The sequence below is a fragment of the Chiloscyllium plagiosum genome, chromosome 12 (genome assembly GCF_004010195.1).
Source record: "Chiloscyllium plagiosum isolate BGI_BamShark_2017 chromosome 12, ASM401019v2, whole genome shotgun sequence".
Taxonomy (NCBI): Eukaryota; Metazoa; Chordata; class Chondrichthyes; order Orectolobiformes; family Hemiscylliidae; genus Chiloscyllium; species Chiloscyllium plagiosum.
In genome coordinates this window covers 73,255,588-73,269,294 of record NC_057721.1, presented here as the reverse complement: position 1 = coordinate 73,269,294, position 13,707 = coordinate 73,255,588, and the positions used below count along the sequence as shown (strand labels likewise).

General features: G+C 38.4%; 1 protein-coding gene across 4 annotated transcripts in view; it reads right to left on the bottom strand.

Annotated features, from left to right (window-relative positions):
* appa (amyloid beta (A4) precursor protein a) overlaps positions 1-13,707 on the bottom strand; it is a 178,189-nt gene that overhangs the window by 126,204 nt on the left and 38,278 nt on the right. For all 4 annotated transcript variants that reach the window (XM_043701398.1, XM_043701400.1, XM_043701397.1 and 1 more), the window contains exon 2: positions 8,254-8,424. In XM_043701398.1, coding sequence (XP_043557333.1) covers positions 8,254-8,424 — 171 coding nt within the window. The remainder of the gene's footprint in view (positions 1-8,253; positions 8,425-13,707) is intronic.

The following is a 13,707-nucleotide window of genomic DNA, read 5'->3' as shown; positions in this document are numbered from 1 at the left end:
ACCATATAATTCATTTGCACAACATCAGCAACTAGCTTCAATTGTTGACATTTTTGAGACACCTTTCTTTTGCAGGGCAATCAGAGATAGACTAGGCTTTTTCTGGGACAAACACGGAAGACATCGAGTCATAGAGATGTACAGCATGGAAACAGACGCTTTGGTCCAACTTGCTCACGACGACAGATATCCTAACCTAATCTAGTCCCGTTTGCCACACTTAGCCCATATCCATCTAAACCATTCCTATTCATATACCCATCTAGATACCTTTCGAATACTGTAATTGCGCCACTCCCTCCGGCAGTTCATTCCATACATGCACCCACCTGTGTGTGAAAAAGTTGTTCCTTTGGTCCCTTTTATATCTTTCCCCTCTCACACTAAACCAATGCCCTCTAGTTCTGGATTCCCCCACGTCAGGGAAAAGACCTTGTCTATTTATGTTATTCATGCCCCTCATGATTTTATAAACCTCTATAAGGTCACTCCTCAGCCTCTGACGCTCCAGAGAAAACAGCCCCAGCCTTTTCAGCCTCTCCGTGTAGCTCAAATCCTCCAAACCTGGCAACATCCTTGTAAATCTTTTCTACATCCTTCCGATGGGAAGGAGACAGGAACTGCATGCAATATTCCAACAGTGGCCGAACCAATGGTCTGTACAGCCACACAACGACCTCCCAAATTCTATACTTAATGTTCTGAGTAATAAAGGAAAGCATGCCAAACACCTTCTTTACTATCCTATCTACCTGCGACTCTACTTTCAAGGAACTACGAACCTGCACTCCAAGGTCTCTTTATTCATCAACACTCCCCAGGACCTTGCCATTAAGTGTATTACTCCTGCTTTTCCAAAATGCAACACCTCACCTTTATCTCAATTAAATTTCGTCTGCCACTCCTTAGTCCATTGGTCCATCGGATTAAAATCCCATTGTACTCTGAGGTAACCTCCTTCGCTGTCCACTACACCTCCAATTTTGCTGTTATCTGCAAACTTACTAGCCATACCTTCTATGCTAACATCCAAATCAGTTATATAAAAGACAAAAAGCAGTGGACCCAGCACCGAACCTTGTAGCACACCACTGGTCACAGGCCTCCAGTCTGAAAAGCAACCCTCCACACCACCCTCTGTCTTCTACCTTTGAGACAGTTCTGTATCCCAATGGCTAGTTCTCCCTGTATTCCACGAGATCTAACCTTGCTAACCAGTCTCCCATGGGGAACCTTGTCAAACACCTTACTGAAGTCCATCTAGATTACATCTACCGCTCTTTCTCATCAATCCTCTTTGTTACTGCTTCAAAAAACTCAATCAAGTTCGTGTGACATGATTTCCCATTCCCAAAGCCATGCTGACTATCCCTAACCAATCTCTGCCTTTCCAAATACATGTAAATCTTGTCCCTCAGGACTCCCTCCAACAACTTGCTCACCCCCACTGTCAGGCTCAGTGATTGTTAGTTCCCTGGTGTTTCCTTACCACTTTTCTTAATAGTGGCACCATGTTAGCCAACGTCCAGTCTTCCGGCACCTCACCCATGTCTATTGTTGATACAAATACCTCAGCAACATATGCCCGTTCATCATCATGCACAAAAATGGTATTCTCCACTAACAAGATGATGTCCTCAAACCAAACACACATCTGTGGACCACACAAACCTGAAGTATGGCATGTGTTTCAGTGCTGGTATGATGTCAAGTATGTAGGGTGTTCACCTCAATGATCAGCAGAGTATGTTTAACCAGCCTATGTTTGCAAAACTACAGAGAGAAATGCTCATCCTTGTTTTTGAGTCACAAGCTAGTGTAAAGGTATAGCAAACAATTAAGGAGGCAAATGGTATTGTGGCCTTCCATAAGATATTGAATATAGGATTAAAGGTGTTTTATGACAAATCTACAGTGCGTTGGTGAAACCACCCAGATAAGTGTGGGGGGGCTTTGGTGCCCTTACAAGAGGAAAAATATATTTGTCAAAGAGGGAGTGCAAAGAAAGTTCACTAAACTAATTCATGGCATATTGGGATTGTCTAATAAGGAAAGATTATACAGATGGCACAATAGGAATGGGATAGCTTGTTATCTAAAATTCACAAGAGGTTGCCAATGTACTTTTAAACAAAATAAAAAGATTCATTACACAAAAGAAAGACATGTATATTACACTATACAATGACTACTGGACTTAACATACAAATATCAAAAGATTCCCCAACAACTACCTTAACCTTAGAGAAGGTTAGACCTCTGTCTAAAGCTGGTACACCTGTAATCTGTTTCTTTTCAGCAAAGTCCTATGCATCATTCAATATTATTCTCTTCATTTAACATCTAAGACTTGTAAACAAACTCTCACCTCAGCTCACTACTGTCAGCGGACGCTGGATCCTTAAACTCATGTCTTCAATAGATTTGTAGACATTTTCCTCTGATATTTCCACAGCCTTCTATTTCTGGAGTTTTCTTCTAACCAACTTGAGAATTCTCACCTTCTGCATTGACTGTTGAGGATTGCTAAATCAAGAGCACCTGTTCTGTAAGAGATATTTCTCTGAATGAACCTGTACCTGAGTCTCTCTCTCTCTAGATTGTAACACCCAAAGTAGCAAATACTTTAGCATTTGCAGTTACCACCACCAGTCAAATTCCCCTGCCCCGACTGAAACCTTAATATTTCTTTGCATATTAAATGTCCTAAAACTCTTTGCACACTTCATTTATTCTCTCTAATTTTGCATCCTGGTTCCCATCACCTTGGAAAATTGGTTGAAAATGCACCCTGACCCTCAAACTGCCCAAACGAAATGCAATTTCTAGGTACGTTGAGATGCAATCTTTCTTACTTTTACAGAACCCACCATAACCAGAACTGGTCTCAGTGTTTTAGGGATATCCCTATCCACATTGTCTCTCCAGCCATTCAATCATTTGCTTCTATTTCTACACATAGTACCAATGGTAATCCAGAGATTACACTACTGAGGTGTACTTATTAGTTTCCCTCCTAGATCACCAAGATCTACCTGCAGAACCTAATCCTCTTTCTACCTCTGGTGTTCATACTAATATAGTTGTTCAAACTTTTCCCCTCAAAATACACTGCAGCCACTGAGAATCATTCTGGATCTTGGGACTATCCTGAAATCAAATCTGCACTCCCAGATAAACTTATTTGTAACCACATCTTTAGAATATATCACAATTACCTTCCTAAATGAGACAGACAGACAGACACACACCCCTTCCAAACAGCTGTGCCAGCTCCGTGCCTTAGACTTGGCTCTGGCTACATTCCCCAGAGAAGTCACCAGCCACAACAATATTCAGAATTAACCGGCCAGTAAAATGCACTCAGTGCTCATTAATCATGATTCTCTCCACCCAACTCTGCTGTGTTCACCCTGAAACAGTGGATGACCATCAGGAGAAATGGGATATTACATTGGCTTTCTCCGCAGCAACTCCAGCTACTGAACAAGTTCCAAACTAAGAGCTCAAGCTTCCCCAGCCGATGACAATTTCTGTTTATCTATACATGGGGAATAAGGGGAGCCTCAGGGATTGGAGAATTGAGGACCTGCGAATGCAATGGGAAGGATTCTGCAAAGGACAAAAAATAATTTTAAACTTTAAACAGAAGAATATTCACCTAACAGAGAATAGGAAAACTGAGGTAATAAACTTCTTGCAAACTAATACATAGTTTCTCAATTGAAGCTGCACAAGTTCAGGAGCTACTATATGGGGAAAATATAGTGAATCCAATTGTAACAAGCACTTTCAACTGTAATGAAATCAAACTGTTCAAATTAAAAATTTAATTTGTGTTAGCGTATTTTAGCGCCTAATATACTATGAATTATACAAGAAAGTGGTTCTCAGAGAAAAGCATGCAATGATTTAACTGTGGTCTTACTAGTCAGCAGAAAGTGTGCTGAGGGTGATGGCTTTTTGGGTAGCAAATGTGTCAGTTTTATTTAAATAAAAGCTTATGCTTGTTGTCTTATGCCAATTTAAAGACTGTGGTGTTTATGAGATTAATGCTCCTTGTATGCTGTGACTTTAATTTTACTAGATTGGTGACGATTATTGGGGATATTGATCAATTCTTCTATTCTAGTTTGAATCCATACATGTCACCACAGTTGAAGAAGGTCCTGTTACCATTATTTCCATAGTTTAAATAAATACTCTGACTGCCTTGGGAAAAACTTGAGAAGAGAAAAGGGTGGGTGGAAATGGGATTTGCAGAAAATGGACATGGATTCAACAATAAAAATAGCCTTTCAGTGATGAGATGATTCTTTGCTTTTTCCTTTTTATACATTTGCAAATTGAAAATAAATTTTATGTTTATTTGCACTTTTAGAACTTGGTGTTGTTGAATTTGAACTGAATGCAAGTTAGGTATAGTCCATAATAATTCAACCGCTCATGTAAATGCAGTGTGGCCTTTCCCTTGGTACCCCTAACATGCCTATGAACAAGAATGGATGACTCAGCTATTTAAGTCTATTCAGCAATTCAACTGGATAATGTCTGATCTGTATCATTAAAATTTGCTTTGATTCCATATGTTTGTATCTTTAACAAAAGCCAATCAGATTAGTAATTTTAATTGAGCCATAACTTCACCTATTTGAAGAATTTTAGGTTTTCATTCCACAGTGAACAATTTCCTGTCATCACCAAATGGATAGTCTAGTTTTTTTCAACGTTCTGGATTTCAAATCAATAATAGTTTCTCACTATATATTAACTTCTTTAATTATTTATGCTGAACACCTCAATTTATTCATAATCTTTTGTACTCAAAGGAATACAAGGCTCATCTTGTAATGTGTGTCCAATGTCGGAATGTTAATCATTTCAGCATTCTGGTAAACCTGGGGGCACCCGTGATATATCCAATACATATCCAAAGTGCAGTGTCCAGAACTGAATGCAGTAGTTGAAACAGGATCTGGCCAACATGCTCTCCAGTTCTCACATAATCCTCCCCACTTCATGAAAAAGGCACGCTTTCCATTTGCCTTTTTACTTTTTTTTCCACTTTTCTTCTTGCTTGGAACACCATGCATTTATATCTGAGGATAAACCAGATACTCCTTAAATTTGACCTCAAGATGAGGTCTCAAACACAAAACCACCATATCATTGCCAAAACCATCCAATTTCATCCTTGTAACACCACTTCACTTTGTCCCATCTCACCTGCTGCTGAAACGTGCCTTTGTTACCTCTAGTTTTGATTATTTCAATGCATTCCGTGCTGGTCTCCCTTTGTAATCTTGAGATCATCCAAAACTGTTGCTGTTACTTGCATCATGTAATATCAATGCGTTCACTGACTTAGGCTGGCTCTTGGCCAAACAATGCCTTGATTTTAAAATTACAGTTCTTATTTTCAAATCTCTTAATGGCTTCACCACTACCTAGCATTGTAACTTCCTCTAGCTGTTCAAGCCCCCAAGAAACTTGCAGACATTTCAATGTGGCCTCTTGAGCATCCCTAATTTTAGTTGCTACTCCATTGATGGTCTTGTCCTTAGTTGCCTCGGTCCCAAGCTCTAGGATGCTTACACATCTTGCCATCATTAATTCCTTAAGGTGACCCCTAAATCCTACCTTTTCAAAGAAGCTTTTGGTGATCAGCTGTAATATTGCCTTATGTGGTTCTCTTCAATTAAACGCACTCTGTAAATATTAAGCTGCTGCTGATTTCATAACTTATAGATGTCTAAATCTCTGCTCATTGTAGCTGCTGTGACTAAGTGGACTAACTATCAGTGTCATGTTATTGTATTGCAGAATGCCAGTTTAACTATTATAAAAATTCAGTGTCAGCAATTTTACTGTAAATGAGCATTACATGTCAAAGAACATAGCAAAGTTCATTGAATAAGTCACAGTAATGTTTCAGTATTAAAATGTTTTTAGTTGATCCCAACACAGGGCTAGTAAAATAATTTCATGATAGCTTGAGTTCGGGTATGGCCTCTCCAAAGACTAAAATCTCACACAAATTGAAATTTAAGTTTATTTACATTTTTAAAACTGTGTGCTGTTGGTTTTGTACTGAATGCATATCAGGCAGAATCTGGAATAACCCAGCCAATCATCTGGCTGCCACTTGGCCTTTTCCTGTGGTGTCCCCAAAATGTCTATGAAGCACGTGAGCAATTCGGTTTTTAGACTTGAGAAACAGATAGAGAAGTACTTCAACTCTAACATATGACACTAGATGCCTTTAAGAAGCATTTGTTCTGTGCTGTTTCTCTTGCAGGGAGGTGTTTCCAGTGGTGCCAGAACGTACTTCAGAATCAATGGGTAAACAGCTTAGAGTTTCCTAAGTGTTTTTTTTTAATGAGAGAAAGAAGCATGAGTGGTTGGAGTCAGGCTCTCACGGATGCAGGGTTTTAGTTTTGATTGCAGTTAAAGTTGGGGTTTGAAGCTGCTAGATAAAAGTTTGAGTTATTTCTCTGCTGCTAGACTATTTATTTCGATGTTCCTTTCTCCTGGACTGGAGGAGATAGTATGTGACGAAAATCTGTTTTACTGAATTTGCCTTGGCCAAGGGTGTGTTTATGGGATGTTGCTGTATTGGGACAGTTGATATTTAGTAGTTAAATAATATGTATTGTTTTGTTACATATTTTGATAGAATTCAAGTTATGCCAATTCTTTTTTTGTTTGTATTTTAACGTGGTGTAAGAAAATAATGTGTCTTTTACTTGAAGCCTAGTAGTTTGACGAATCTAATCACATGTGGAACACAACACCTTATATTTGCCTTTAAATAAGATCAAAGTTAGGGTCTAGGCTATGTCCTTGATATATTTTGAGGGGGGTTTGGTCTGATCCATAGCAACAGGACATAAGTCAAGTTGGACCCATCAATGATCAACATGAAAGGTTTTGTGCGACTCAGATATTCAATAATAACATCCAGTAGCTACGGAATGCTATTAGGCAATGCAAGACACTCAAATAACAAAATCCCAAGTTATCTTTCTTAGAACAACAGATTTCACCTGAGCTACATCAGTAATCTTTACAAAGAGGATAAAATGAACAGCAGACCAAAGCTAGCCAGGAGAAACAGTAAACAAGAGACTATAAATGATAGTCAAATAAAGATAAAGACATATGAAACAGAGGTTAAAAAGCTTTTATACAAATGCAAACAGCCCAAGGAGTAATGCATTATGATTAAAGATATACGCAAGAAAGTGTGAAAATGATTGGCAACTCAAACATGGCCGACAAAGGATAGCCAACCCTATGAGGAAGTCACATATTCATGAGGAATAATTATATTGCACCTTAAAAATACTGGACACTTCAGAACAGCACATGATTCAAGTGACATAAATAAAACTAGGCAATAAAGATTGATCAGTATTTGTGATAAATCACTAGTACAAAGTGAGTAAGGCAATGAACTGTTCTTGTCAACTTGAATTAGGAGGGATTTAAACATCCCATAGGTACAACACGCAGATGAGTACAAACCTTAGGGGAGTTGCAAAAAAGCAAAAACAAATACAGTGAAGCAGTCGGGAATTGTTTCTGCACGCAACAGGACAAGAAGGAAACACTACTATCCTGGAAAAAGCAGCCTACTTTTAATTTGTGCCCCACTCACACTTTAAACATCCACCTGCTCCACCACTGGTTTACAGCGAGGTGTACTATCAAAACAAACGCACAGCAGAAAATTCACCAAAGCCAGGAAAAGCCTATAAAGGGCAAACAGGTTCAATTGAATACCACGTCCTCTAATTTACACACCACCTCAACTTGGAAACGGATTGCTGTTACTTTGTTTTCACTGGGTCAAAATCCTAATATTTAGATTACCTTCAATACAAACCCACTGTACCATTCAAGAAAAGGTCTACTGACATCTTTTAAAGGGCAAGTAGCAGCAATGAACTGTTGCTCTGGCTAATGGCACCTGTACCTCCAATTAGAATGGTAAGAAACAAAATCACATAGGACAATTCATTTACTCCATTTCTGTATTGATAAAGAATAATGTATACAAGTATTAAATTAATTTGGTCAAATACAAAGAATGGTTACCAAAATCATTGCAGTGCCAGCAAATCAATTTGCTACAGCTCTAGCACATTCTATCTTCATAACAAATATTAGCATCTAATTAACCAGATTATATACAGCAAAAATTTTAAACTGTGTAACAGAGACAAAAAAACATTCCAACTGAGTATTTACCTCTTGACAGTACTGCAGGATTCCTTCTTTAGTTGCAAAGCAGCTGTTTGTTCCAGACGGATCAGACACCCACTTGCCACTCTGTACATTCATGTGCATATTTAGTTTGCCGCAGAACATGGCGATTTGGGGTTCTGCCGCCAACAATCCAGTACCTCCATCAGTTGGCACCTGGTAAACAGAATCATTTCAGTTACTAAAAAAGCATGAACTAAATTATGTAGCATGTCAAAGGATTTTGCTAAGCAGTATAAAGACAGAACAACATAGTTTTGCTTTAAGAACAATCTCCAAATTTGATACTCCGGACCTGTCTGGAAACATTCATACTGGAATATTAAAAAGCCAAGACAGTGCCTATGAATAACAAATCAACTGGATTGCCATTTTAGAATTCCATGAAGTTTTGAGGAAGGAGCGCACCCTAATTTAGCTTTAATTAGTTGTTTAAATAGTTACCGGAAAATGGCAAGTGACCCTAGTTTTAAAAGCATTTAGGTCAAACTTGTTAGCATTCAAGAAAGCAGACTGAACCTGATGTAGTTTTAAAAAACATTGAAAACAAATATTAAGGAAGATTTAATCTAGGATTTATGTGCAAGGTGACATATCCATTCAAAAGGCTATAGTCAATTACACCACATCATGTAACCACAGGATCTTATAAAAAGTAATAACATTGAGGAAAGGTTACTGGACCCAAAATGTTAACTTTGATTTCTCTTCATAGATGCTGCCACACCTGCTGAGCTTTGCCAGCAACTTCTGTTTTTGTTTCTGATTTACAGCATCCACAATTCTTCCAGTTTTCAAAATTTATTTATGGGTTGTGAGCATTGCTGGCAATGGCCAACATCTGTCGTTCACCCCGAACTGTCTTTGAGAAGAAGCTGGTGAGTCATCCACTTGAACCACTGCAGTCCAACCTTTCGTTGTCCAATTGTCTTAGGAGGTCATTATGTTTCAGAAAGTCATCTGGATTTTAGGGCTTTTAAGTCAGCGAGAGCTGTAGTCTAACTGGTACAGAGAAATGATGAATTAGAAGTCAACTTCAAAAACATCCAGTTAATTGCTACAAATGTATTTTCACTGGCTCAAAACTGAAAGCAGTAGTTAGGTAAGTACAGGCTGCAAAGCATGTCAATGCAAGGTGGTACAAGTTTATATTACCACATTCAATTTGGAGATCATTTATCTATCTTGGGGACAATTTGTTATTTTACACTATTTGAGGCTTCTTCCTTTCATCAGCTGATCATCCCTTTGGATGCAAGTTTGGTTTATTACAATTGAGTGATAAACCTGTAATAATGAGAGTCTGTGATTCTTGCTGTTATGTAATCATACAGAATAAATCCAATATATTTTTCAATGGGTACCCTATTAAATAAAGCCCAGTAGAGAGAGGAATCTGACGGCCCAGTGAGCAAAAAACTACATAAGTGTTTCCTCTCTGTAAAACGGACCACAACAGTACATGAAGAGAAGGCAATTTTGGCCATCCACCAGTTTTATAATGGCCTGCAGTGTTATTTTTCAAGGTAAGGAAAAGTTGCTCTAGTCTCATGTTATTTTCCCCCCTCCCACTCCTACTAACTCACATTCCATCTGAACAATAAATGGGTTTGAAGGCAGAACTTTACTCTCATCCAAGGTCTCATTCCTATGACCAATTGAAGAGGATTAAAAACCAAAAGAACTGTGTGGATGCTGTAAATCAGAGACAACAATACAAATTGCCAGAAAAACTCAGGTTTGGCAGCATCTGTGGCAAGAAATCAGAACTGAGGAAGGGTGATTTGACCTGAAATATTAACTCCGATTTCCTTCCAATTGGAGAGGGCAGATTAACTTCTCATTTTTAACACCACTTCTCTGTTGGTCACAACAATTTAACTTTTTTTTAAAGCATACAGCTATCACTTTAATTTATTAAAATATTGTTAAACAGATCAAAACAAAGAAGCCTATTCAAAGTTCTCGAATGAAAGGAGAAGTGGATTACTTATTACAGCTAAATAAAAAAAATGCTACAAATATACACAAAAATCAGTAACAAAATTACAAAGAAATGGAAAGGTAGGGTGCTTAATACATATATAGGAAAGAAAAATCAATTGCAGTTTCAAGTTCTGGAGATTCATTGAATTCTGAGGAAGTCGTATATCAACTATGTATCTTGTCCTGTTTCCTCAGGAAGAGTGGACACTTGCAGTTAGCCTTGATTTCTTAGTGAATAGTGATTTTTCAGTAATTTTTCACCAGGTTTTTGGCAGTTGTAACAGACTGCAAGAAGACCTTTCAGTATAATTTATGTTATTTTGCTTTCTCTCTCATGACTCAAAGGCAGTTGTTCAAATAGCACTCCTTTGCGGATTTCAATGTCTGTGTTGCTAGTTTCCAAGCTGGATATTACAGGCTATCTTTGCTCCCAACATATGAAGGTTGTCAACACCATGCTCACAGGGATCAGATTTACAGGAGAGGAGGAAACCTGGATGTGATGGTAGAAAGAATACAGAACAGTGAATGCACCACAAAAAAGTACAGAAAATCCACACCAACTAACAAGATCCTGCACTACAACTGCAACCACCCAAACACACACAAGAGAAGCTGCATTAGGACCTTGTTCAGAAGGGCTACACCACATTGCGGCACTCCCAACCTACCAAGAGAACAAGTACGCCTCTAAAGAGTATTCGCCAAGAATGGATATCCCTGCAACTTCATCCGCAGATGCCTAATAGACAAACAGCGCAACGAGGACATGCCACAACCTAATTCACTAGCCACGTTACCTTACATAAAACACATCTCAGACTGACAGTCAAGACTTCTCCGACCACTGGGATTCATGACAGCCCATAAACCGACAGCCATGCTCAAACAACGGCTCACCAGAACAAAGAACCCTATACCCATCATGTGCAAGACAAATGTAATTTACAAGATCCCATGCAAAGACTGCACATAACACTATATAGGACAAACAGGCAGACAACGAGCAATCCGCATCCACGAACACCAACTAGCCACTAAAGGCCACGACCAGCTGTCCCTAGTAGCCACACACATAGATGACAAGGACCACAAACTGAACTGGGACAACACAACAAACATAGGACAAGCTAAACAGAGGACAGCCAGAGAATTTCTAGAAGCATGGCACTTATATATGGACTCAATCAACAAGCACACAGACCTAGACCCAATATACAGGCCACTACAACAAACAACCGGAACCGGCAACCAGAAGCAGCAGGAACGGAACCAAATCAATTCCAGAAGAGACAGTACAGCAGTGCTTCACAGGAGGCTCCAAAGCATAGGGGGACAAAATGTCTGCAAATCAACTTCCCAGTTTGGCAAACATGTCCATAATTACAACAGCCGGCATCCAAGCTACAAATCTTTACACAAACACAAAGGTATTATTCAAGTGCATACAAAACAAGAAATGTGAATTTTTTGACATTTCAATGAATTTCAATGCCTCAATTAAATGATAATTTTGATACTGACAGCTTTGCATATTCCATGTGGATTCTTTGGATGTGTATGGGGATCAGAGCAGTATTTCAGGCCAGCAATACCCTTCTTAAATCAGAGCATCTCAAATATTAAAGTCAAATGAAGAAGGCTAAATATTCATAGTCCATTTTTTTACTACAACTGTAATTAGTCACCATAGTCTTATCAGATCATAGAACTGCTCCCTCATCAGAGAAATGACTGGCGATGGTTTAACCTGAAAGTCTCACTCCTTCGGTGAAGGGAGAGGTTGTGACAGAGAAAAGTCCTTTGTGGGTGACCTCATTGTATCTTCATGCTAATTCCTTATGTAAAGTAAGAAACTGAAGTGTATTTGCATCATCACTACAGGCTTTTTGGGCAAACCATGATTCCAGCATGGAAGTGGTCAGAATGACCAACACTACCAGATTCAAAGCATTTTTAGAATTTTTAAATTATGAACAGATATTAATTTAAGAAAATTTAAGACCATAGAATAGAAATATCCAGCACAGAAGGTAACTGAATGCCAGAAAAGAGAATAATGCAAAATGATTTTTAAAATGATTTTCAGAATAATTTTAACAATGTTCAACACGAGAGGTTTAACAATGAGAGAAGAGTTTGGATGTAGCATTATTGGCTTGGATAGAAAATTCACTCGGGTTGGGGGGATAATTAAGAGATAATAGCTTTGGAAAGCAACTAATGGGGTCTCTCAAAAAGGTGTACCATGGCCTCAGTTTTTCACCCTGTTTATAAAAGACATGGACAAAACAAGGAACCATAGCTTTGGAGTACAAAGGTAATGAAGTAAAGATGAACCTTCATGAAATACTCACTTGACCTCAACTGGAGGGATAGGTCAAACTGTGATCACAAGTTGAAAAGATGTGCAAACTTTGGAGTGTGTGGAAAAGATTTACAGGAAGATTTCTAGGACAGAAGAACAGGAATTGATCTCCTTGAAGGAATTCCTTCAAGGAATTGATCTCCTTGAAGCAGAAAAGAAATTTTAAAAGTTAAATGATTGGACAAAATCATAGTCTGTAGTGTTTAATGTGGGAAAGTATGAGTTCACTCCCTTTGAACTCAAGAAAAATAGCACACTTCCTAAATGGCATAAAGTCATTGAGCAGGAACAGAGAAATTTAGGAAATACAAGAATCATGAAAAGTTAGAGATTCTGAAATATCACAATTCTGTAAGATTTAAAAAGACTCATGGAATTTTGGCTTTTAACTTCAAAGATATCGAAAATACAAAGGATTCGAAGTTACACTACAGCTGTATAAAGCTGTGACTGAACATCATTTGGAGCACTGCATCCCAAGAAATATTTACCAGCCTTTGGGGGCAAGCTTCATTAACATGGTAACCCTTTTAACCTCCCTGCATGGACAGGTTACATCGTCTTAAAAGAAGTACAAGCTTGACAAGTGGAAAGATCTCATTTTTATAGCACTTTTCATAACCTTAGGATGGCTTAAAGTGCTTTGCAGACAATGAAGCTATTTTTAACCATGGGCATCATTGTAGGAAATTAATATCAATACCTGGCTTTCACTCTAAATGAGTATAAAATTAAAGAATTAAGAGCTCCCATCTGAATGAGAAGGTGGGCCCTCACATTGAAAGGGAAACTCCTCCTTCAAATATTACACAATTGGACCAGAAGTAGTTGGAAGGGCATATGAATGTTACAATTCTAATGACCAAGTCTGGTTTTAATTATGATTCCAGAAGCACATCAAATGAGTTGGTGTGAATTGTTAAATTAAGTTTTCATAGCGCCAACAATAGAAGACAGTCATTTGTTCCACCACTACTGTTCCAACTCTTTGAAAAAGCTTCCCAATTAAACCTGGCTCCTTTTGTTTTCCACGGTAGCTCTGCATGTTTTTCTCTTTGAAGAATTTGTGGCACTGGAAAAGCACA